We start from the raw sequence: 22,307 nt of genomic DNA, 5'->3' as shown, positions 1-22,307 counted from the left end.
GCGCAACCTCCATCCCGGACAACCTATCCGAGGCGATTGTCTCCTCTCCTACCCTCCCTCCCCTCTCGGGCTGTTCTGCTTTGAGCCTCGGCGGTAGGTTATGGGCCTGAAAACTACCTTCTTGGACGGGATCGGTGTGCAATCAAACGGCTCAGATTCGGCACGGTGACGAACGAACTGTGGCGTTCCCAATTCCGCGCTCGGGAACTTCATCAACACGCTGGCACCCACGCCAGACCGAAGAGCCCCCGGCCTGCCCGGTGGTGGAAGGCGGCTTGTGGAGCCGGTGACTAGCTCCTCGGAGAGCCAATCGGGTAGCAAAATCGCGGTGAGGCTGGTGACAGGGCCGGCCAGCTCGGTATTGGGCCCATGTCACCGTCCCCGATTGGTGCTTGCAAGGTGTGTTCACGTTACGTAAAGTTGTAATCTGCCCTCGAAATCCAGGCTTCGTCACATGACCTCGGTGTACGGGGGTTAGGGTCCATGCTGTGTGCAAGGGTCCCCGAGGGGGTTCAATGGGAGCGTGGGGGTTTCTGAGACAAGTGTTGGGCGCCCACGGGAGTTCCCTGCACGGTAAGTGAGTGTAAAATACCGCGATCAGCACTTGGTGTTGCAGGCTTTCTGATGGAGGGCGGCAAGCCAAACCCGATGGAAAGCTGCACAGTTACAAAGGATTGACGTTGCTGCAAAGGACCGCCATGTACCTGCTGCTGCAGCTAGCCTCCAGCCAAAGGCGGATGGGAGATCGAGGCGGGTCTACGGCAGCACGGGGGAGAGTGGGAAGAGAGGGGGTTCGGGAAGAAAGATGCACTCCACTGGGTCGGTCTGCGGTGAGCGATGGCAGGGTCCACGTGGACGTGGTTCTCGTTGGGCACTTCCCAGGGACAAACGGACTTTAGGCTTGCCTGAATTGAGCCTCCAACAAGCGAGGGAGCATACCGCGGGTGAAATTAATTCTGGAAAAGGAAGAAAAAGAAACCGTGCCGGAGTCGGGCCCGGGGTTACAGAAAAACGACGGCCGACTTCACCTATCAATGCCTTGCCGCCCGCACCTGCTGCTCCCGTCTCAGACGCTCTTTCCTGCCTTCACCCGCCTGCCGCGCTAATAAGAAGCAAACCCTGACCTCCTGCTTTCTTTGGATGAAGGAGCCATTGGTTCTTCTGGGCAATCTTGTTCAATCTTTAGTTCAAGTTTTTGAGTCCTCCATCATTCCCCTCGGTCACCTACACCTACACCTAACCTAATATCCTGTACCTTGTCCGTACATGATTTCGACGGGGCATCGTGACGGCTGCATTATCAAATTACTGGCTTGTATCAGCATTGTTTCTGTACTTTCCCGGGCCCTTTTTATCCCCTATCCACCCGACCTGCCCACGGCTACTCTCGCTCCGCTATTCTACGTTCCTCCGGACTCGGCCCTTCGGTCAAAAGCGCTGCGGAACAGCTTCCGGCGTGCCACATCGTCGGCCTCGAACCCTCCGTTTCTATCTCGTTGGTGTGTGGGCTTGCCCTACTGCACCTTCCAAGGCTCCTCCTCGCCCCTGGATAATACTTGTTTTGTTGTCACCAAAGCACCACTTGCCAGCAGGTCTGGCGTTTCAGGGGAACGCATTCGCCCGCGTCTATTTTGGAGTTGTGGATATCCCGCACAGTTCACATTACCACCCCAACAGGTGCAGGTGCGGACCGAGCCGGCACGTTGGGGCATCGAGTGTCTAGCCGAAACCATCAGATAGGGAGCCGGCCAGAGTCGACTTTCGACTAGCTGACTTCGCCATCGACTATGGGATTTTGCATTCATCTGGAACTCTGAACAACCTGCTGTCTCAGTATGCATCCGGCGTCCAGCTTGACTGAGGCCTCGCCCAACAATAGTGACGATTTGCGCCCTGTGTCACGCCTGCCTGCAAGCCCCGACGCCCACCTGACTCTGAACGCCATTGCCGAGGACAATGTCCTACAACCAGACGGCGCCTCTCCGCCGGTGCGGAAAGACACAAGCTCGTCGATATCGACTTCAGCAACCCTCGGGAACTCGACAACGCTCGGTACGGAAGATACACCTGGGACTCCGTACAGCAGCGTAGCTTCATCGCCTACCACCTTCGCCGCTCAGGCTGTCTTTTCTGCCAGGGACGGGAGTAATGTGACCCCACAACGCCGTGCAAGCCGGCGTCGGACCGGTCCCCTGACGGCCGTTCAGCGCGAGCGCGCCCACTTGATTAGGAAGATGGGTGCTTGCCCTGACTGTCGCCGGAGGAGAGTTGCAGTGAGTCCACGCTCTTAAATCGACCCTGTCCCGGTCTTCCGGCTCACAAATCATCCAGTGCCACCCTAACCACCATAATATGACATGGGAGGACGCTGCGAAGAGGTTCAGGTCACATGAGGCCTCGTCCCAGGGGCTCTCTCCGATAATAGGGCCGCAAATCAGTCCTGCGCCGCTGAACACGAGAGGCTCGTTTTCTCAAGACTCCCGGGATATGGACATAGATACTTCCCCAACGCAACAACACTCCCAGCCGTCCTTGGGCGAGTCACGCATCAGGACCCCTCTTCCGTCTGGCCCGCGCCCCGACAAGCACGTCAACCTGCCGCCCCTCCCCGGGTTCGATAATTTTAGAGCGGACCTCCAAGGAAGTGCGGATCGGATTCTGGAAAGCCCTTTCCGCAGTCGTTATGCCAACGTCTCGGTTCTCATGGTCCGGTGGCAGGACGACGAGGACGCCGGGGCTCAGAGTGCCCTTAACGATCTGGCTAAGACATTCCACGAAAACTATCACTACACCGTTCACATTAAGACGATTCCGACGTCGACGGAGGAGTCGAGGACTCCCTGGTTGTGGTTATCCCAGGCGGTCACAGACTTCATCGCGGACCACAACCAGCGCGACTGTCTAAGGATATTTCATTATACTGGGTATAGCTACCTGGACAGCGACCGGGAGATGGTTCTCGCAAGGTTGGTACAGTGATCTAATTCGCAACATATTCTTGTACGTGCGCAGGCTCACTCTTAGGTCCCAGCTCCAAGCACGCCGACCCTGCCTCGGTCATCCGATGGAGCGGCATTCAGTCGTTTTTCGAAAATGCACGCTCAGACGCTCTCCTCCTCATGGATTGTGCATATTACCCCACGCACACAGCATCACGGCGGTCAGGCATGTTGGAGTTAATCGCGGCATCCGCGGGCGAGGATCACGCCGAACATCTTGGTAGAAGCGCCTTCACTCGCGCGGCGACAGACCAGCTGCGAAAGAGGGCTGCTCAACCGTATAGAGAACCGTTTTCTTCCGCCGAACTCCACGCCAGGCTGCTATCGCTGTACCCTGAGATAATACGGGAACAAAACCCAGAGAAGGAGGCCGTTGTGAGGTTTCCCACGCCGCTAAGCATGCAGCTCTCCGGCACGAAAACCCTGCCGTCGATACTGCTGGCCCCGCTGCAGCATGGCGAAGTCCCTCGTACTCTGTCGAGTGGGGCGCAGATTAGCATAACGTTCCGACTCACGGATGAACCGTTTAACATGGACAGCTGGGCTGAATGGCTCCGCATGATGCCCGGGGGTATCACAGAAGCGAGAGTGGATGGCCCCTATCGCGATACGTTTCGATGACAGCAGTGAGCGAGCGACCACCTCGCGCGGCGTCATTGCTAGGAATTGGTACAAACTGGCACATTGACGAGTGCCTCGCCGCTAGGCCGACGGACACAGAATGCCTTTAACGTTTCCCCAGACTCCGACGAGTCGTGTTTCTTTCCCGCATGATCTATTTCAGCGTTGCGCGATCTCAGTTGGTGCCCTCATTTCAACGACCTTATGACGACGAATCCCTCCATCTAATAGAGTCATCGAAGAGAGAGATCTATCTTGGGGTCTGAGCCGCTGTTAGGGTTTCCTTGGAGTGGAATGGGGAATGGAGCCGAGTGTCGAGGAGGGTTGTATCTGATGAGCCCATTGTGGCCAGAGGCAGAAACAAAGCCCCTCGCCCGTGCTTTGCGGTGTGGGAAAGAAAGGGTGGTTGATGTGCGACACCAGGAGAACTCAACCCATTTTAGTCACCATTTAAGCCGTCGTACTGATTCAGGTCATCCCTTCTGAAAGGTGGACAGACAGGACGACGGAAGGAAGATTAGAAAACCCCTAAATTCCACCCGCATCTAATGGTATCATTCTACCCCGTGTTCAACCCTACAAAATACTAGTAGTACATGCAACAGCCAAGAAGAGAAAGAAGCCTCCCCCTGAAATATCTACCCCTTTCCCCCTTACAACACAGCCACCGCGGCGACCAAGCCGACCACCAAGGCCCAAGCCGACCTCCCCACGACCTTCACACCGGCCGACTCATCCGAGTTCCCATTCCCAATCTTGAAGGTAGGCTCGTACTCAGCACCACCCCCACCCGAAGCAATACCAGCACTAGCATCCGCCAACGTCCCGTTCCAGCAGTAGCGCTCGAAGCACGCATTGCAAGCCGCAGGCACCGCAGTCTCGGTGCGCGTCCAGCTGCGGCTCATGACGGCGCACGCCACGCACGTCTGCCACTGCGCGTCCAGCGTGCCGTTGCCCTGCGTCGCCGCGTCGTACCCGTTGCGGATGATGCCGTCGCGCTCGGGCAGCGTGTAGGACGGCGTGAAGGTCGTCACGTTGGACATGGCTGTGTAGGGCGCGTTGGGCACGTAGACGATTAGCGGGGGCGCGGTCTGGCCTTGGGATAGGGTGAAGTTGGTGACGTCGCAGCCGAAGAAGGTCGGGCGGCTGTTGAGCCCGTGTGCGAGGAAGGTCTTGTCGTCCGGGACGGCGGGGAAGAGCGTGCCGTTGGCTATGCTGCCGCGGATGCGGTCGAAGCTGGCGCGCATGGCGGTGCCGTTGGGCCAGGCGTAGGTGGTGTCGGCGGAGGAGTCGACGGCGAAGATGACGTCGACGGAGCGGAAGGGTTGGATCAGGGGGTGGAGGGGGATGTTTTGCAGGTCCATGCCGCCGTCGACCAGGTCGAGCTCTGAGGTGCTCGCTGTCGGGTTGCTGTCCTTGTTCCAGCCGAGGAAGGGGTTGGGGACGTATTGCGCGATGTCGTTCTTGTCGGCGTCGAGGCCCTTGAGGACCGAGGTGCCGGCCTCGATGAGGAAGTTGGGCACGCCCTCGACGCTGGAGATGTTCTGCAGGAGGAAGGCGTTGAAAAGCGAGCTGCTGGTGCCAAAGATGTAGCTGAGCGAGTCGAAGCCGCGCACGCACTTGCCGTCGCGCGGGACGACGCCGTTGGAGAAGTTGGAGGCGAGGTAGCGCATGGGCGCGAAGCCGAAGGTGGTCGGGTCCCAGGAGCCCATCTCGTACGGGTTGAACTCGTACACGGTCGCGTTGAGCGAGATGATCTTCTCGCCGGGCGCGCGGCCGTCAGCCACCAGGATCGGGAAGGGCGCGCGCGCGTTGGAGAACTCCTCGTCGTCGGCGATGCTGGAGAAGGTGTACGACGGCCCGCCCTCGGGCGCGTCGATCAGCTGCCAGGCCAGCGCCCGGCCCCAGTAGTCGGTGATGGACGTCTCGAAGCCGGCATCGTCCTTGTCGCTCACCTGGCTGGCGACCTTGGCCCAGTAGCGGGCGGTGTCGAAGATGCCGGACAGGTCCGGCCCCGTGAAGATGGAGTTGTCGAACCGCCAGATGCTGCTGTCCTCCCTCCCCTTCCGCAGGGTCTCGACGGTGGTGAAGTTGTTAGCATAGATACTGCTGACCAGCCATCCGCCGCCGGACAGACCAGACAGATAGGTGCTGGCCTGGAGGAGGCCGCCGATGCCGCCCTTGCCGGTGGAGCCGGGGGTGCGGCTGTCGGCGGCGGAGATAAAGCCGGCGCCGTTCATCAGGGCGCGGTAACCGCCGCCTGAGACAGCGATGCCGATGTTGGGGAGGTCCTTGACGTCCGAGGCGACCCGGTTGACGTAGGCCTCGGCGTCGAAGCCTTCGATGTTGGCCCGCTTCAGGAACTGGATCATGGGGTCGACGGTCAGCGGGCGTCGTTTCGCCAACCAGTCGGTCTCGCTCTTGGAGAGCGTGTCGGCACGCCGGATCGTAGGCTTCTCCCTGGGGCAATCCACTTGAGCCGGGGCATAACCGCTCGGCGCGTCGGGGCGCGCGCGGGCGCTGATGGCGAGCTCATTGTTCTGCGGCGGTACCCTAATGGGCTCGGCGGATGTGGAAAGGGGGAGGAGAGCGAGCGGAAGAAGGGCGTTGAGATGCATGGTGAGGAGGTGGTTTATTTTATTTTGGTGACCAACAAAACCCGCATGGAATTTTGTGGTTTGTAGTTTGTACCGATATGAATCAAAGTCAAACGCTTCCTCAGGTGAAATGTGCCGAAATGAGATTTTAGGAAGGAATAGGAGGATCACTGAGGGCCGATCGGACGGCTAGGCGAGAAGACAATAGTTATTAATGAAACAAAAATGGGAATTCAAGAAAAGAAGAGGCACCTTGCGGAAAGGAGGGTGGTGAAGGCGGCCGGCCAGAAACAACGCCGTGGCTGGCTGTACGGCAGCCAACAAATGAGGGAGAAAGAAAATATGTAGGTTGGGTTGGTGATGAGAGACAAGCAACACCGAGCGCGAAGCTGTAAGACGGGGGGGTCAGCCAGGTGTATTTGCAGGGCTGGCAGGGGTCTGCAAGTACATGGTACTTGAGGTATCCGTATTGGGTAACTTCTCGACAGAGCAGAACATCCCAGTCGTGGCGGTGAAACCCCAGATAACTCGATTCTTCGTTTGGTTAGTTAGGTGGTTTCTGTGTAGTAAATTCCCTAGAATGTGATATCGACTACTTCATGCTGGGTAAAGTTAACAATAAACATCTCGACGCTTGCCCATATCCGCATCACGTCCATACACTCAAAACATGTCACCCAGATTCCGTGTCCCCCGCGTTCGCCGGGCAACATTGAAACGGGCCGCAAGACGGAAAGCTGACGCAGATCCTGCGACGACGAGGCCGACCATTCATCAAGGCAGCAGAGGCCGATTTATGGGCGGCCTCGGGACAAAAAATAAAGGATAACAAAGATGAGACGGGAGCTTACGCCTCGCATTTCAGCTCGGGGTTCAGCTGAGTTACATTGCAATAACGAGATGCATTCCTCGTCCGGAAAGCCTTTTGGTTGGACCCTGAACATGACGTGAGGTTCGGAGGAAGGAGGGGCCCAAGGCGGACACTGAAGGTGGTGGGGGGAAGTGACCCTTGCTTCCCCACACATGTCGCTCGTAATTGGTATCCTGTACATATTTAATCTTACCGTTCGCGTTCCGTCTTGCCAAGCCCCGAGTCGTGTGCCAACCCGCAACGGCAGACTCACTGCGGATCTTCTGTGGATTCCCCTTCTCATCCCATTTCTCGTCTCACATGGGAATCCCCCAAGATCCCCCTCACACCGCGCTAGAAACGCCCGATCTCTCGACCTCGCAAAAGAAGAGATAGAACACGTGTAGCGAATATGGTCTTCGACCAACCCCACGAAGACCATCCTTTCTGCCAGGTCAGCCCCCAAGACCTTGGCTGGGACCAATACGCGGAAACACAATTGGGCCCATCTTTAAGGCCCCACAGGCCGTGCGAGGCGGTGCCTGCATGAAACACAGCACCCTGTGTGCATCAGCGAAAAATACATCCCGACAACAGCATGAAAACCTCGGATGCTCGGCACATCACACCACCTACCCCTTATTTTACTGGCAGAAAGACACGCAAATGGGGGGAAAAGGACCGTTGGCACTCGCTGAACTCCGCCAACAAGCAAACAACGAAGACGCAGCTTCGGGGTTTTGGCTGTGTTTAAACCCCGACAGGCCCGGGCCATCCGGACAACCAGTGATCGCCGTCGGGCCGTCATACAGATCGCATACACATTGGTTCGGTACTGTGTAAGCTCAGCCACTCGACAATCCTGTAACCACACAGACATCACAAGGGCCGAAGGACGGTCCCAGTCTGGAAGAGGTTGTTACCCATTGCGCTCTTGTAGAAAGGGTTCAAAAGGAACACCCAAGCCGAGTTGCCGGTATGATACCAATATTTATCCTTTTCACAAGGCTGTTTCAAAATCAGTCAAAAATTTCACATGATAACAGCAGCCTGTTACGTCATTGTTACCCAGCCTTCAGATCTAGTGACCACCACCTCTACCATGGCGTTTGAGAAAGAAAAAAAAAGAAGAAGAAAAACGGAGGAAAAGAAATGCCAATCCCGTCGCTTTGGGGGACAACCAATGCCCAAGGTGACATCCAGGTCTTGTCTTCGTACTTGATAACCAACAAGGGTATCTACGCAGTGTTTACCACCTATTCAGTGCCAGACTTCGTTTCGACCTTTTCGCTAGTATCGTTGCAGTTCTCAACCGTCCGAATAAGGGTTTCAAGTAGCCGCAACAGTCCGGAGCCCAAAAGCGTGAATCCATAATAACATGTTGGTTTATAATTTCCATCTAGGTTGCGTGCCTGCAGGGGAAGGTCGTGTTATAGTAGACTACAAGACGGAACCAGGCCCTAGCAGTTCTAGGCATCTAGTGCATTGCGTTTCTCTTTGTAGAGTGCCTCCTGGTTGAATTTCTGTGTATCATTGAAGGCACAGGGCATCAATGGGGACGGACGAGATGTGAATTCTATTGACCAAGCCGTTTTTATGTAACAAGAAAACCAAATGCTTATCCATCTATCCAAAATCACCGATCCATGTGCGCCAGCCTGATGCTGACCGCCCTCCGGTGGGCCTCGAGCTCCTCGACCTTGGCGAGTTGCATCACGGCCTCGCCCACGTTGCGGAGACCCTCGGCGGTGAGATTCGAGCTGGTAATGTGCTTGACGAAGGATGCGAGGTTGACGCCCGAGTACTGCTTGGCATAGCCGTAGGTTGCTAAACACGTTGTCAGTACCAAGAAAAGAATTGCCAGGAGGATGGCTACTTACGCAGCGAGTGGTTGACGCCGGCCGAGTAATCCCCCACGCTCTCCGGGGTCCATTCGCCGATGAAGACGCTCCCGGCGTTCATCACCTTGTCCACCACAGACTCGGCGTCCTTGATTTGGAGGATCAAGTGCTCCGGGGCGTACTGGTTGCTGATCTCCATCGCCTCATTCACCGTCTTGACACGCACGGTGAGCGAGTGCGCGATAGAACCCCGCACGATATCCACCCGCGGAAGCGCCGTGGCCTGCTTGTGGACCTCGTCTTCGATGGCCGACAGCTGGGCATCCGTGAGATCGATGGCAATTAGGATGACTTGGCTGTCAACGCCGTGCTCTGCCTGGGATAGGAGGTCGGAGGCGACGAATGCCGGGTTGGAGTCCTTGTCGGCGATCACCAAGACTTCGGATGGCCCGGCCGGCATGTCGATACCGACACCTGCATTGGTGTCATTGCTAACGAACATCTTGGCCGCCGTGACGAACTGGTTGCCGGGGCCGAGGATCTTGTCCACCTTGCTCACGCTCTCGGTGCCGTACGCCATGGCGGCGACAGCCTGCGCACCGCCGGCCAGGACGATCGACTCTGCCCCGACCTTGTGGGCGACGTAGACGATCTCGGGCGTGATAGTACCGTCTGACCGGGGCGGCGACGCGAGGACGATCTTCTTGCAGCCGGCGACCATGGCCGGCACGCCAAGCATAAGCGCTGTGCTGGGGAGGACTGCGGTGCCACCGGGGACGTAAAGGCCGACGGCTTCAATGGGCCGCGAGAAGCGGCTGCAGACAACACCAGGCATGGTTTCCACCTGCAGCGGCTTCTCCTCCTTCTGGGCAGCGTGGAACTTGCGGATGTTCTCGAAGGACACGTCGATCGCCTTGATGGTCTCGGCAGGCAGCTGCATGAGCGACTCGGGGAACGGCGCCTTAAGGACGGGCGACGTCAATGAAGTTGCCTTCTCAAACTTGTGAGTGTATTCGAGAACCCCCTTGTCGCCCTTCTTCCGAACGTCATCGATAATCGGGGCGATGATCTTCATGATGGTATCCGACGACTTTTGTGATGGCCGCCTCAAAGCCTCGTCGAGTTCTTTTCTTGAAGCGGTAGCCATGTCGAAGACCTTCATGGTGATCCTTTCAGGGGCGGCTTCCTTAGGAGTCTCTTGTACTGGGACAACGGGGGATGCGCTCGCTGCCGGCTTGATGCCCTCCTTTTCTGCCCACTTCCCCTTAGCATCGCCTGTCCTACGCTTGACCTTGAAGCTCTTAGCGTCGAGACTCTTCTCAATATCAGCCAGTGTCACGCCGGCGCCCACGGCCTTGGTCAGCGCAAAGTAGATGAGGTCCGCAGCCTCAAAGGCAACATTCTCAGGTGTCTTTGCATCACAGAGCTCCTCGGCCTCCTCCATGATCTTGGCCCGCAATAGCTTCTCGTCCGAGAACAAGCGGGCGGTGTAGGAACCCGCTGGTGCCGATTGCTTCCTCGACAAAAGGGTGCTCTCCAGTTTGGCGAGGCCTTTCAGATCCCCAAAACAGCCCGACTGTTCCAGGTGGCAGAATCGTCCCTTTTGCCTCACAACAAACTTGAGTGCGTCGTTGTCGCAGTCTAGCGATATCCGGATCAGTTCCTGTGTATCACCGGATGTGGCCCCCTTGTACCACAGGCCGCGCTTCCGGCTCTGGTAGACGCCTGTTTGTGTCTTCAGCGCCTCTCCCACGCTTTCCTCGCTGCTGTACACCAACCCTAGCGCCGTGTCATGTTCGTCCACAACGACGGTAGGGATCAAACCGTCCGCGCGGTCCGACTTCCAGGTAGCGGCAAGGATCTTGGGTACGGCAAGCTTTCCAGCCTGAGTTGTGCTGCTCAGCTCGGTCGACGGCAGAATCGGAATGGCGCTGCAGTCCGCCGCAACCTTGAGGAACTCCTCTACGTTGGCCCCCGGGACGGGCTTGATAAAGAGAGGCTGAATCTTCTTTGCCTTGGTTTCCTCGACGAACTGGGGGAGATTGGCCCCTGTCTGGTCGAGGCTAGAGACAAGTAGACCATAGTCGGTGGCAGTCGAGGACACTTTCCCGGCGTTGTCGCCGTCTAGGATCGGGGCAACTCTTGAGCTAAACTCGGCGAAGTCGGGCAGTTGCTCGGGGCGGACGAAGACTTTGCGGGCGCCAGCATCAAGCAGGGTGATGATATCGTCGCGAGAGTCAAGGCGTGTCACGTCGAAGAAGGCGTGGAACTCGGTGTTGTGGCGACCAAGGAACCGTAGGATTTTGTCGAGTGTTTGAGGTGCGACCTCGAAGAAGACACAGCCAAGACTCGACACTTCCTCACGGTTGAGGCCTTCCTTTTCGCCGCCGAGTCCTGGGGGGACATTGACGCTGACGAGGAAGGGAAGAGGTAGTGTTGTCTCCATGGTCAGTTCGGGTGGGATGTGATGTCAATTATCCTGGGATTTCGACTTGTAAGTCCCAAACCTACGGAGAGAATAAATAATTGGGAGTCATCGCAAGTTTCACGGGTTCCCTCCTGTATCGGCACCCACCCTGAAGGTGGGGTTGTCTGCCCCTCCATCGCGCCCTGGACCATCCCGCGTTGTGACCCATTGGACCATGATTTTTTCGGCAGGGGTCGAGAAATAAGCGCTGGTCAGTGCGCCCCTGCTCGAGGTCGATGGCGGAACAATGCGGCTCCGATCTAGCGTCCCAGCTCATGCGGGCTTGGCACAGGCACTCCGCGTCGTTCTTGCAGCAGTGGAAATCGCGATTTGAATGACCCCAAGCTTGAATGATCTATCCACCGGCCCATTGAACTAAATAATATCATTGCCGTTATTGTGTTACAATTATAAACCTGCCACTTGTTCCATCCACAGGATCATACTCGTCACCGATTCTAAACACGACCACCACTTAACCTGCCTCGTCTACCTCCTCATCCAATACATCGCGATCACCCGCCGCAATTTATTAGCCTCGGCTTCCCATCGAATTGCGAGCATCGATAATCTCTTCTGTCATCGAATCCGACAGCGACACAATCACCATGTCTACCACCGGCGGCGCGGCGCCTCAGACTAACGGCGTCCCCTCCTCCTCTGCCGCCTCGACCTCCCAAACCCTCACCAACAACACACAAACACAACAACCACCTTCACAGTCCCAGCCGGGCCAATCCCAACCATCAGCAACGACACCCTCGCAAACCCAACCCCCGAACCCGCAACAACCACAACCACAACAAAACCCCCCTCCCCAACCCCAACAACAACAACCAACCACCAACCCCCACCCCACCCCCTCCTCCAGCACCGCCCCCCGCCCCCGCGACGCCCGCACCATCGAGCTCCTGCTTACCGCGCAGGGCGTGACCGCCTTCGAGCAGCGCGTGCCGCTCCTCCTGCTCGACTTCGCGTACCGGCACACGTCGGCGGTGCTATCCGACGCGCTGCACCTCGCGGCCGACCCCTACACGTCGCACGCCGGGGCACGCCCCTCGGCGGCGTCCGGCGCCGCGCCGGTCAATGTCGGCGACGCGGCGGTGAGTGCCAATGCTGTGCAGCTGGCGATTGCGAGTCGGTTGGGGTTTCAGTTCCGTGGGGGCGGTGGGGGTGGTGGGATTGGGGGGGCTGGGCCGGGGGGGGCGGGGGGGGCGAGTAAGGATTGGATTATGGAGTTGGCGAGGGAGAAGAATAAGATTGGGTTGCCGAGGGTTATGCCTAGTGAGTGGGGGGTGAGGCTGCCCGGGGAGAGGTTTGTGCTGAGTGGTGTGCCGTGGGGCCTGAGGGATGTGTGGGCTGGGCAGGAGGGGGCGGAGGAGACCAGTGGGGAGGAGGACGATGATGAGGAGATGCTGGATGGGCCTGGGGATGGAAGGGACGCGATGGATGTGGAGACGGAGGATGTTGGTGGGGAGGGGGTGGAGGGTGGGACGATGGGGGATGTCTTTGGGGATGAGGGATTAGAGGAGGACGAGGAGATGGCCGAGGCGTGATGAGTTGTTGTTCTCTTCTCGTGAGACCCATGGTCTGTCTTCATGGCCTATAAAAGTTGGGGAGGATGCCGTATGAGGCAGTATAGGCGGCGGCGTTCTGGCGTTTAGGGATCCTAGGGATAATGAAGGAGGCCGAATTCATACCTTTCTAAGCCTTCTTACACCCCATACTCGTCGTATGCACACTACACTGCATCTCAGCCAAAGTCTCCATTGAAATTGACCCATCAAACCACACTGAATGTAATACTTGCACCCGGAAATAATCATGAAAAATGTGTATGCATGTCTAGATGCTAAGTACAAAGCCCAAGCTCCCGCCGTGCGCCGCGCTATGCAATATGCGAAAGAAAACATCCCACCAAACAGTCTACGGTCTATGGCCTCTAAAATGCCCATACTAAGCGCCAACTCCGTCTCCAAAGTCTGGATGCGCCTTCGAGATACCGTACTCCCCACAATAGCAACAACTAATACCCGATCAGGTTTCTTCACTTCTTGTCCACCCTCAAGTTCTTGACACCTGTGATGAGCTCCGCATCAACATCATGCATGCCGGCGTCCGTCGACGCGACGTTGCCGGTCGGAGTCGGCAGCCGGTCTTCGGCCTCGTCGACCACCTCGCCAATCACCTCATCAACCACGCCTCCTTCCTCATCCTCCTCATACTCGCCGTCCTCGTCGTCGGCATACTCGTCCTCCATCGCAGACCCCATCATGCGCTCCTCGTCGTAGCTCTCGCCCAGCACGCTGCCCTCGCCGTAATCATCCATCGAGTTCCGCGAGAGATAGCTATCGGCCATGCCCTCACCCACTTCATCCTCGTCCTCGGCATACTCCTCGTCGTGCCCGTCGTCCTCGTCATCGTCGTCGTCGTCCTCGCGCTCGGTGTCGCTGCCCGAGAACTCGTCCAGCTCGAGCGGGGTGTCGCGCCAGTAGCGGAAGTCGGTGTACTCCTCGCCGCCGCCCTTGACGAGGGTGCCGACGGGGGGGAAGTAGTGGTCGACGACCTCGCCCATGTTGACGTAGCTGAGCTTCATGCGGTTGAGGCTGAGCAGGTCCAGCGACACCTCGGCGTTGGAGTTGATGGTGAAGATGCGGGTGCGCGGCACGTCGACGGTGCGGTACGAGATCTGGTCCGTGAAGCGGTTGCCGAAGCCCGCGTAGAAGGGCGTCCGGTCCGGGCCGTACAGGCTGCGGATGTCGCGCAGCGTCGACATCTTGAAGATGTGCGGCTTGCGCAGGTAGATCTCGCGGCGCAGCGCGGCCATGGTCCGGTCCGGTGATAAGATGGTGGGGCCTCGGGGAAGGCGGAACCCATCCTGGGTAATCCCGGCTAGGTACGTCCTCGTGCTGTCGGCTTGCCCGACGGACCGACTGGTCAGGTACATGATGTTGTAACCATTGGACACAATGTCGTTGTACAGCTTTGCGACGCCTGCGTGCGTCCAATCTCGTCCAATCATGTTCAGCACGTGGCCGAGGGCGTCGGATTTGGTAATGGTCCCGTCAATATCCGAAATCACCACGGGAGTCTCGTGTTTCCACAGGTACATGTAGGCCTGGCAGGTGGCCCTATTCACCGTGAAGCTCATCGAGTTCTCACCCGGCTGCAAGTCAAGGGCCTTCAGCTGATCACTAGTCAGCCGCAGCGTCTTAGCGTAGTTCCGATTGGGGTCGCCGGCGGCCGGCGTGCCGGGTGAGCTAGGAGGCGTCTGCAGAGTCATCTGCCCGAGGTCGGATTCGGTCCTCCTGTGGTTCGAAGTGGTTGGAGATGCTGTGGCGTCGCTGCTGTCGCTTTGGTACCCAGGGTCGGATGCTGCGTCCATGGCTATACCTGGTGGGCCTCGTAATGACGATTCCATAGCTCTCTTCATAGCCGCACTTTTCGCTTCCTCGCTGCTGTAGATCCACAGATTTCCACGCTCGTCAACGCCAAAGAGAGCCCCGATATCGTAGTTGCCGTCGAGCTCTTCCGAGAGAACCTTACGGGCAAGGATCTCAGCCCGGATAGCGTCCTCGTCGCTGTTCTTGTACCCCGTCATATCCAGCATCAGGTCTCCTGTTTCGGTGACGTGGGTCGGGATGTTGACGGCGGAGAGTTCCCTGGAAAGGTTGATAGCCCGCTGCCGAGCCTCGGCCGGGGGAAGAGGAGGAGGGCTCGTGGACCGATCCAAGTACATCGCATCATCATCCTCGCTCGAGCCGTGATCGCTAGACAGTTTCCGTCCTGCCCGGGGCAGGATCTCTTCGCTGTGGGGTCGCGGGGGCGACCCATCGGTAGAAGACGGAATTCCCCTGGAGAACTCCGGAGAGGTCGACCTCGGTGTGAGCAGCCCTGATTCTTGTTAGCAAATATTCCATATCTGCATCCATCCAAGGGCTCGACATACCATCTCGCCCGATCGAGTGGAGGGCTGTAGGTGGTGGCCGGTTGAAGCTCGCCGACCGTGATTTTCCGATAGGGTCGTTGAGATCGAGCGATTCGGGCTCTTGCAGCGGTGGCTGGCCGTTTTGTAGGGCATCCAGAGGGGGGCTGGAGGCGGGCGACACCAATGGCGACGTCTGTAAGCTCTTGGGGATGGTGTCACTGGTTTCGAATACGAAGAAGGCCTCCCCGCCCTCGCCGAGCTTCATCGAATAGGGCTGCTTGGCGCCATTGACCTTGAACTCGACCTTTTTCTCGTAGGGGCGCAATAACGAAAACTTGCCGAAGCGCACATGGAAAGGAGAGCATGACAAGCTGCCGTCCTCCTGTTCAACAACGATCACGTCGATGGCTCCGCTAAGGGTGGCCGGGTTGATCGAGTTCCATGCCGTCGAGACCGAATCGCTCAGATTCCTAACGTACTGCATGATAGGCAGGCGATCGACGGTCTGGGGGAATTATTTTGTTCTTCTGGAGTGTGCGGCGGCCTTGCGGCCAGGAATGGCGACGGGGCTTTTGTATTTGTTCTGCGTATGAAAATTATGACGGGTTGCACAGGTGTAAGCCGAGGCAGCGAGCGAAGTATTATGGAGCGCCGAGTCGCCACGCCTAGACTTTCGTTTCCGGCAACTCGTGGATACGGGGCGCAGTGTTTTGGGAGGATGCGATGCGCTGAGGCAGGCACGCAAGGGATTTAAATGCGAACGGGAACGCAAACGCAAATGCAAACGCAAATGCAAACGCAGCGACGGCCGTCTTCGGAGGCTGTAGCAGAGACGAGACGGGAGACGGCGGGATCAAAGCGGCGTTGGAAGCTGCAGACGGGAGTTGCGCTTAAATCGGCTTTGGGAATCGAGGGGCCGAGGAACGCAAGGGAAGGCCCGAAGGGAGGGGAATGTATTGGGCAGCCCGGCGTCTAGGTCGCTAATGCACGCGAAAACCGTTTAAAACAGATGCAGCTTCGGATTAAGACAAAAAACAACAACGGGCGCTATCAACCTGACGTATTCGGTGGACTTCGGCCCAAACTGCGAACCAGGTCGTAGATCAGGCACAGGACCAGTTCTTGAAGTAAGTTCAAGGAACCAGGGCGTTGAGCAGCCGAGATGTCCCTGGACAATCACGAGGGCTCAACAAACGCCGAGAATCCCACCAGTCACCCGGCCTTGGCTGGGCTGACCTTCTGCATTCGAGACAAGTCCGGTACTTCCGGCCCACCAATACGACACCGCCAATTTGGTGAGAGTCTGCTACCAGGCTTGGTACTTGCAAAGTCTTCCCCTCGGTCCGCTGGGGATTTGGACCCTTGTCACAAGCAAGCCTGGGTTCCCCTCGCTGATGTCATGGGCACTCAACCCATTAGCGATGAGTCGGACAAGGCCACGACGATGAAAGAAGCGGGTGCAGCGAGGAGTGGAGGAGTGCGCGGGAGGTGAGGCTGATTGTCCGTTCAGGATGGGCAACAGCAATCAGACGCTCGAAGCTTGCCCTGGTGACTGTGGGCAGTTCCCATTCCAGATGAGGTATTGTGGACCAAAGCAAAAGGCGCCTATTGTCCCACAAGACGCGCTCTAGAGCATTGGCATTGGGGATCAACAGCGGGTGGGCGCATTGAAGCATTGGCCCGACAAATTGTGGCTGGCTTGGTTGGGGAAACAAGGGTTCAGAGAGAGCGAGGCGACCGCTGGGGAAGCACGCAGTGGCACATGACCGGGCTAGGCGGCGCAAATCCCGTCGGTTTGGTAGGGGTTTTTAGGCTGCTGGAGCTTGCCGCCGCGATGCCGTGGAGGGGAAACGGCCTTGGAACCTATAATCTGGCGAGTGATTCTGGTCACCTGCTTCACCTTCTGTATCAACGACCGAGTTTCCTTCTGCCATAGGCTCGTCCGGAGGGGCGCTTAGACCCGGCCGTGATGATCAGCGGCCCGCGGCCAGAACACCGGCAAGAAGAGACGGAGAGTACGAATAACTTTATTTCGAGACAACATGGACACTGGAAAATATAACTACCGAGACAGTTCTCTTTTTCTTTTCATCTTTCTTTATCTCTCCCGGTTTTAGTTCTTTTCTCCCTTATCCTTTCCCTTTTCCTTTCCCCCTTCCAGAGTGAGTCTCTCTGTCGCAGTGTTCCACTGCCATGTCCTGTGCTAAAAGCGGAGACTTACCATTCACTCTGGGTTATCTCGTGCATGTTGTTATCAGGTGTTGGTTGTTGGTACTGCGGAACGTTAGGTCGATCCTCACGTCTGACAAGCTGCCTAGAACGACTCCGCCCTGCCTGAGTATGATGACCGCCCGAGACAAAAAATAAAGAAATGGGAATTATTTGAGCCGAATGTTGCACCAGCCTCATTTGTTGGTGCACCTGGACCTGAATCGTGAAATATGTGTTAGAACATTCGAACCGCTTGCAAAAGAGTTCTCGAGATGGACATCGGCTTGGCCTGGAATGGTAAGTGCATTCTACCAAGTCATGCAGCAATCATTGGATGTCCCTCCACCCAGTTTAGTAGTCGTCCAGGTGCCAACAGACGTGCCAGGCCGCTGAAACAACGGCACCTCTTTTAAGGTCCCGAGCCACGCTCTCGGCAGTGATCTCCACCAACAGACGCAGCTAACGGCCCGTCTGACCACTGAACAGCCGGCACCTCATTCGGGGCGTAAATGCCACGATGGAGCCCCGATTGCTTGTCTGGCAATTGCGAACGTCCCCAGTTTTCAGGGCCAATGAAGCATCCATGAAGCAGCCAGGCGGGCCAAGGCCAAGCGAATCTCGGCCTGGGAGGGAGGCATCTCGTTTTTTTTCCCTTTTCTGATGTTTTTTTGCGACTTATTCCTCCCGACCCCCACTCCCGTCCCTCCTTCTTGCAGGTTGCGAGACTTGTTCGACACCCCGACCTCGCTGTCCCGACCGACCCCAGCGTCATGTCATGGCTCTCCTGGACGTCGCTGGTTCCCACCCTTCTTATCCTCTCTGCCAGTCTCGCCTGGTGGTTCACCGAACCTAAGAACGCCCGCATCAACCTAATCGCTGCCGCCGGTGCTGCCCTTTTCTGCTGGGCCGTCGCACCGGAATTGTGCCGCGATCTCTCCTACTCTGCCTATGCCCTGACCGTTGACGCTGTCGCTGCCCTCCGTCTCGATCTTATCGTCGTAAGGAATGCAAAGATGTTGGTGACGGGGGTTGCTGTTGTCTGGTACGTGGGGCTCTGTTTGTGTGTCGTATTGCGTTGTGTGTGTGTGTGTTGGCTTTGCCGCACCCGGCGTCGCACCGGCGTTTGGCCGCGCTTCCCGATGCGATGCCCGGCCATGGTACGGTTATAGACTAACCGTGCATCATTTATACAGGCTAGTTCGGAGAGCGTGGCAGACTTTGTGGAAGCCGGTCCCCGAGCTGATCAACATCCTCGGTGTTGATGTCCCCGATCCACCCGATGTGTCGCTAGCCGATATCCGAGCCGACGCCGCCACAGTGAACTGGACGCGCGCTCCGGCGAACCGATCCGTCCAGAAGTTTCTGATCCAGGTGAATGGGGTGGTTGGTGAGTTGGGACAAAAGCATAATCCTTCGGCGGCGCAAAAGCTGACCGACCTTCCACAGTGGGAGAGGTTGCCGCAAACCAGGAACCTGCCATTGTCGTGAGCGGCCTGAAGCCAGATCATTTCTATAATGTGCGCGTGATTGCTGTCGGCTCCAACAACTTCCAAGCCGGCAGCCGGGTCATCCGGCTAAGGACGTTTAGTCGCGATGGACGGCCGCAGCTTGGGAATTCGCGACTCCCGTCTAATTTCATCCCGGAGGAACCACGGGGCTCTACATCCAACGACGCCGGCGACGATGCCGGAGGATCCCGCAGCCCCTTCCCTGCGTTGGAGATACCGACCGTTCAGGAGCCTACTGTCTCACCTGTTATTAGAGACATGAGCTCTGGGGGTGGCCCAGGACCACGACGCAATACGGTTACGCGGCGGCATTCGCCGTCCACTACGAGCATCGACCAGTCAATACGAGAAGAAGCCAATGGGGATCCTAAACAACTTCTACCGGTGCTCACAGGAAAGTTTGAGAGCATCCGGAAGGAGACGGAAGATGTGTTGGGGTTAATTGCGAGAGAAGAGGGCGAAAACAGGCTGCTAATGGGGGAATTGGAAACGGAGAAACGAGGGAAGAGGAAGGAACAGAAAAAGAAGGAGGAGCAGACGGAAAGGTTGAAGAAGGATGTGCACGCAACCGACCGGGCAATGCGTAACGCCATGCAACGCAAAGCGCAGAAGGAGAAGGCTCTGAAGGAGAAGCAAAATGAGCGGAGCAAGTTCCACGACAACATTGCTAAGTGGGAAAAAGGTGTGGAAGAATTGCACAAGGAGCGAGAGAAGTTTGGCCAGCAGGTGGCGGAATTGGAAGAAAACCGGGATCAGAAGGTCGAGCAGGCCCAGGAGGAGAACAGCGATCTACAGGCGGAGTGCTCGCGCCTGGAGGCAGAATTAAAGGAGAGGAGAGATCAGGTTAAGGATTTGGAAGAGGCTCGGAAGCAGCTTCCGGGCGGGGACGAGGATGGTGAATGGCGCGAGAAGATCACCGAAGAGCGACGAGAGTGGTACAGGACCGGCACGGGCCGAGAACTGCAGGAGACTACGGCTATTGAGGCCAAGCGTAGCCGGGCCTTGGACGAGCAAGTTCGCGCCCTCAGCGTTCAGGTGCAGCACATTCCTCAGGCCAACTTCGGTGGTCTGTACAGCCATCCCAATGCCTCCGGCATGGAGTTCGACCCCGCAGCGGTCACTCACTTGAACCAACGAAGCCGGGCAGGGGACTCGATCTCCAGTGTCTCCATATCGGGACCACTGGCACCGTTTCCTCAAATCGACCAGGCGATGGCGGCTCCTGCTGGCTTTGCCAGCTCACGCTCTGCGAACGCGCCACCTGGCTTTGCCCCGGGTCCGTTTATGGATCACTCAGATATGAGCCGCCTGGATGAGCTGGGCTTACGAACTGCCCCGCTCAGTCCATCGGCCACCGCTCTTTTACCATCTAACCTCATGGCGGACATCGATGATGATGACCCCAGCCCGGTTTCTAGGTTCGGGCCGGACCCCTACTTCCCGACGCAACGGGCTTCCCCCGAAAACGACCCGCAGTCGCCCGCGTCATCTGGAAGATCGTTCAGCATATTTACAAGCCCGCACGGCTCGTCGAGCAATCTTCCCTTTCCTCCTTTTCAGAACGAGGTTTCCGATCGGATGTCGCTCAATGCCGCTGCCACGGCTCCGTCTCCCGTCTCGACAGAACCGCCGCCAAACAAGCTGAGCGCTTTCTTCCCCTTTCCGCGGTCAAGGCCCGCCAAAGCCGCAGAGCCGGAAGGGCTGGGTGGCCTTCCGTTTGGTAGTCTCAAATCCGGACAGAGCCAGTCGTTCCCGAGACAGGACGACGACCCCGATAGCCTAATAAACAAGCGACGGAGCTGGGGTGTGTTCAACCGCAACTCGGTAGGCCCTGAGATCACCGAGGGGCAGGCGACGCACTCCCGCATGTTTTCCAGGAATCTCAATCCCTTCTCCAGCTCGCATCGTGCCCCGGGTGGCTTGTTCCCGGAGAGGGATAAAGGCAGCCCACGGCCCGAGAGCATCGCGTCGGCCGAGCTCCCTCGGCCGTCCACCGATTCCGGCTCGATCTGGGGGCCACAGCCAGGCGACGCGGCGACATTGGGGAAACCCAATCGCCTGTGGTCGCCCGATGCATGGTCTAGGAACCCCTCCCGGCGTCCATCTCTCCACGGTGGCTCACCGTCGGCGCTGAAGACGACGCTCGCATCTGCGGACGATGAGATCCTCGGCGAGGAGATGTTGCCCAATGTCAACGAAGTGGGGGTAATAGGCAGCCGCCCACCAACCCATTCCAAGATCCCCCGGCTTAACCCCAATGCGCCGGCGTTCAACATCACCGCGTTCTTCAAGTCCAAACCCGACAAGGAGAAGGACAAGGAGAACAAGGAGAAGAGCAAGGCGGAGAAGAAGGACAAGTCGAAAGCAAAGGACCCCAAGGAGAAGTCCAAGAACAGTGATGCGTCCGCGACACCTGAGGGACCGCAGGTACCGACTTTTGATCTGGAATCTCCGCCAGAGTCGCGCATGTCTCGCGATGGGTTTTCGGTACACACACAGACGTCGGTTTCCGAATCGCGGGACTCGCTCTCCCTGGACCAGCCCTTCTCCAACACACCTTCGGAACCCACCAGCGCGGGGCTGTCGAGCAGCTTCAAGGACGATAACGTGGTTCGCAAGCTGTTCCGAAAGGGCAGCTCGAGCAAGTTCAGCATCGCCGGGCGGCTTGGCGGCAAGGAGTCGGGCCTGTTTAAGAAGGGCCCCAGCAGCACGGCCAGCGGCGGCGCTTCGGAAAAGGGAACCTCGATAGAGCGATCCAGTATTGGCGACTTTGAGGACATTGCCGACGAGGCGCTGAACCCGGCCTTCTTCGGGCGCAGCTACGACAGCATCACGAGCAGTCCCAGCTTGGCGCCCGCGGTGAGCGCCACCAAGGGCAAGGAGAGTAAGGCAGCCTCGCGCTGGCTGAGTAACTTTGGCAAAAAGGGTAAAAAGGAGAAAGAGAGCTTGGACTTGGACCGCTCGCAGTACTCGGAGCTGGACGGCCTCGCAGAGGAGGAGAGCCAGAAGTGAAGGGGTAGGGGGTAATGGATAAGGTCGTGTGATGTGCCAGTACAAAGGTAAATATGCCAGAGTGTAGAACCTTTGCATAGAGTTGCTACATATAGTTGTACCTAGGCAACTACTGCTCAATAAATAGCGAGCGTTGTGGGCGTAAGTCAAGGCCATTTGCGGTGGTAGAGTGGTGTGAGCAAGACAGATAAATAGGAAAGGGACAGACAGTGCGAGTTGTCAAATAAAAGCCCCAACCTGGCACGATTGACCGGCTAGAATTGACATTCGCAC

At 57.6% G+C, this 22,307-nt stretch overlaps 6 protein-coding genes across 6 annotated transcripts; 3 read left to right on the top strand and 3 right to left on the bottom strand.

The window, feature by feature from the left end:
* The first annotated feature begins 1,479 nt into the window (after window positions 1-1,479).
* Window positions 1,480-3,767, top strand: F5144DRAFT_33801 (uncharacterized protein). The gene is made up of 3 exons (XM_066784198.1): window positions 1,480-2,273; window positions 2,332-2,966; window positions 3,032-3,767. Exons 1-3 carry the CDS (start codon window positions 1,836-1,838, stop codon window positions 3,618-3,620), a joined length of 1,662 nt encoding a protein of 553 aa, XP_066648384.1. The 5' UTR covers window positions 1,480-1,835; the 3' UTR covers window positions 3,621-3,767.
* A 149-nt stretch (window positions 3,768-3,916) lies between these two features.
* F5144DRAFT_33857 (lysophospholipase catalytic domain-containing protein) lies at window positions 3,917-6,390 on the bottom strand. The gene has a single exon (XM_066784202.1). It carries the CDS (start codon window positions 6,236-6,238, stop codon window positions 4,274-4,276), a length of 1,965 nt encoding a protein of 654 aa, XP_066648383.1. The 5' UTR covers window positions 6,239-6,390; the 3' UTR covers window positions 3,917-4,273.
* A 2,182-nt stretch (window positions 6,391-8,572) lies between these two features.
* On the bottom strand, window positions 8,573-11,533 carry F5144DRAFT_33671 (histidinol dehydrogenase-domain-containing protein). The gene is made up of 2 exons (XM_066784184.1): window positions 8,948-11,533; window positions 8,573-8,894 (listed from the first exon to the last, which is right to left on the bottom strand). Exons 1-2 carry the CDS (start codon window positions 11,352-11,354, stop codon window positions 8,704-8,706), a joined length of 2,598 nt encoding a protein of 865 aa, XP_066648382.1. The 5' UTR covers window positions 11,355-11,533; the 3' UTR covers window positions 8,573-8,703.
* A 35-nt stretch (window positions 11,534-11,568) lies between these two features.
* F5144DRAFT_523032 (uncharacterized protein) lies at window positions 11,569-13,191 on the top strand. Its single transcript, XM_066786759.1, has 2 exons — window positions 11,569-12,441; window positions 12,595-13,191. The coding sequence occupies exons 1-2, from the start codon at window positions 11,984-11,986 to the stop codon at window positions 12,929-12,931; spliced, it is 795 nt and encodes a 264-aa protein (XP_066648381.1). The 5' UTR covers window positions 11,569-11,983; the 3' UTR covers window positions 12,932-13,191.
* Window positions 13,192-13,422: 231 nt separating this feature from the next.
* Window positions 13,423-15,787, bottom strand: F5144DRAFT_588660 (Lipin/Ned1/Smp2-domain-containing protein; the record flags this gene model as incomplete). The annotated part of the gene is made up of 2 exons (XM_066789955.1): window positions 13,423-15,269; window positions 15,325-15,787. 2 exons carry the CDS (start codon window positions 15,785-15,787, stop codon window positions 13,423-13,425), a joined length of 2,310 nt encoding a protein of 769 aa, XP_066648380.1.
* A 2,140-nt stretch (window positions 15,788-17,927) lies between these two features.
* Window positions 17,928-22,287, top strand: F5144DRAFT_523027 (uncharacterized protein). The gene is made up of 3 exons (XM_066786758.1): window positions 17,928-18,556; window positions 18,708-18,901; window positions 18,961-22,287. The coding sequence occupies exons 1-3, from the start codon at window positions 18,285-18,287 to the stop codon at window positions 22,032-22,034; spliced, it is 3,540 nt and encodes a 1,179-aa protein (XP_066648379.1). The 5' UTR covers window positions 17,928-18,284; the 3' UTR covers window positions 22,035-22,287.
* Window positions 22,288-22,307: the final 20 nt, after the last annotated feature.

The sequence above is a fragment of the Chaetomium tenue genome (assembly GCF_020726465.1).
Source record: "Chaetomium tenue strain MPI-SDFR-AT-0079 chromosome Unknown F5144scaffold_1, whole genome shotgun sequence".
Lineage (NCBI taxonomy): Eukaryota > Fungi > Ascomycota > Sordariomycetes > Sordariales > Chaetomiaceae > Chaetomium > Chaetomium tenue.
Note: the sequence above shows the minus strand (reverse complement) of the source record. Positions and strands in the feature narration are given on the sequence as shown.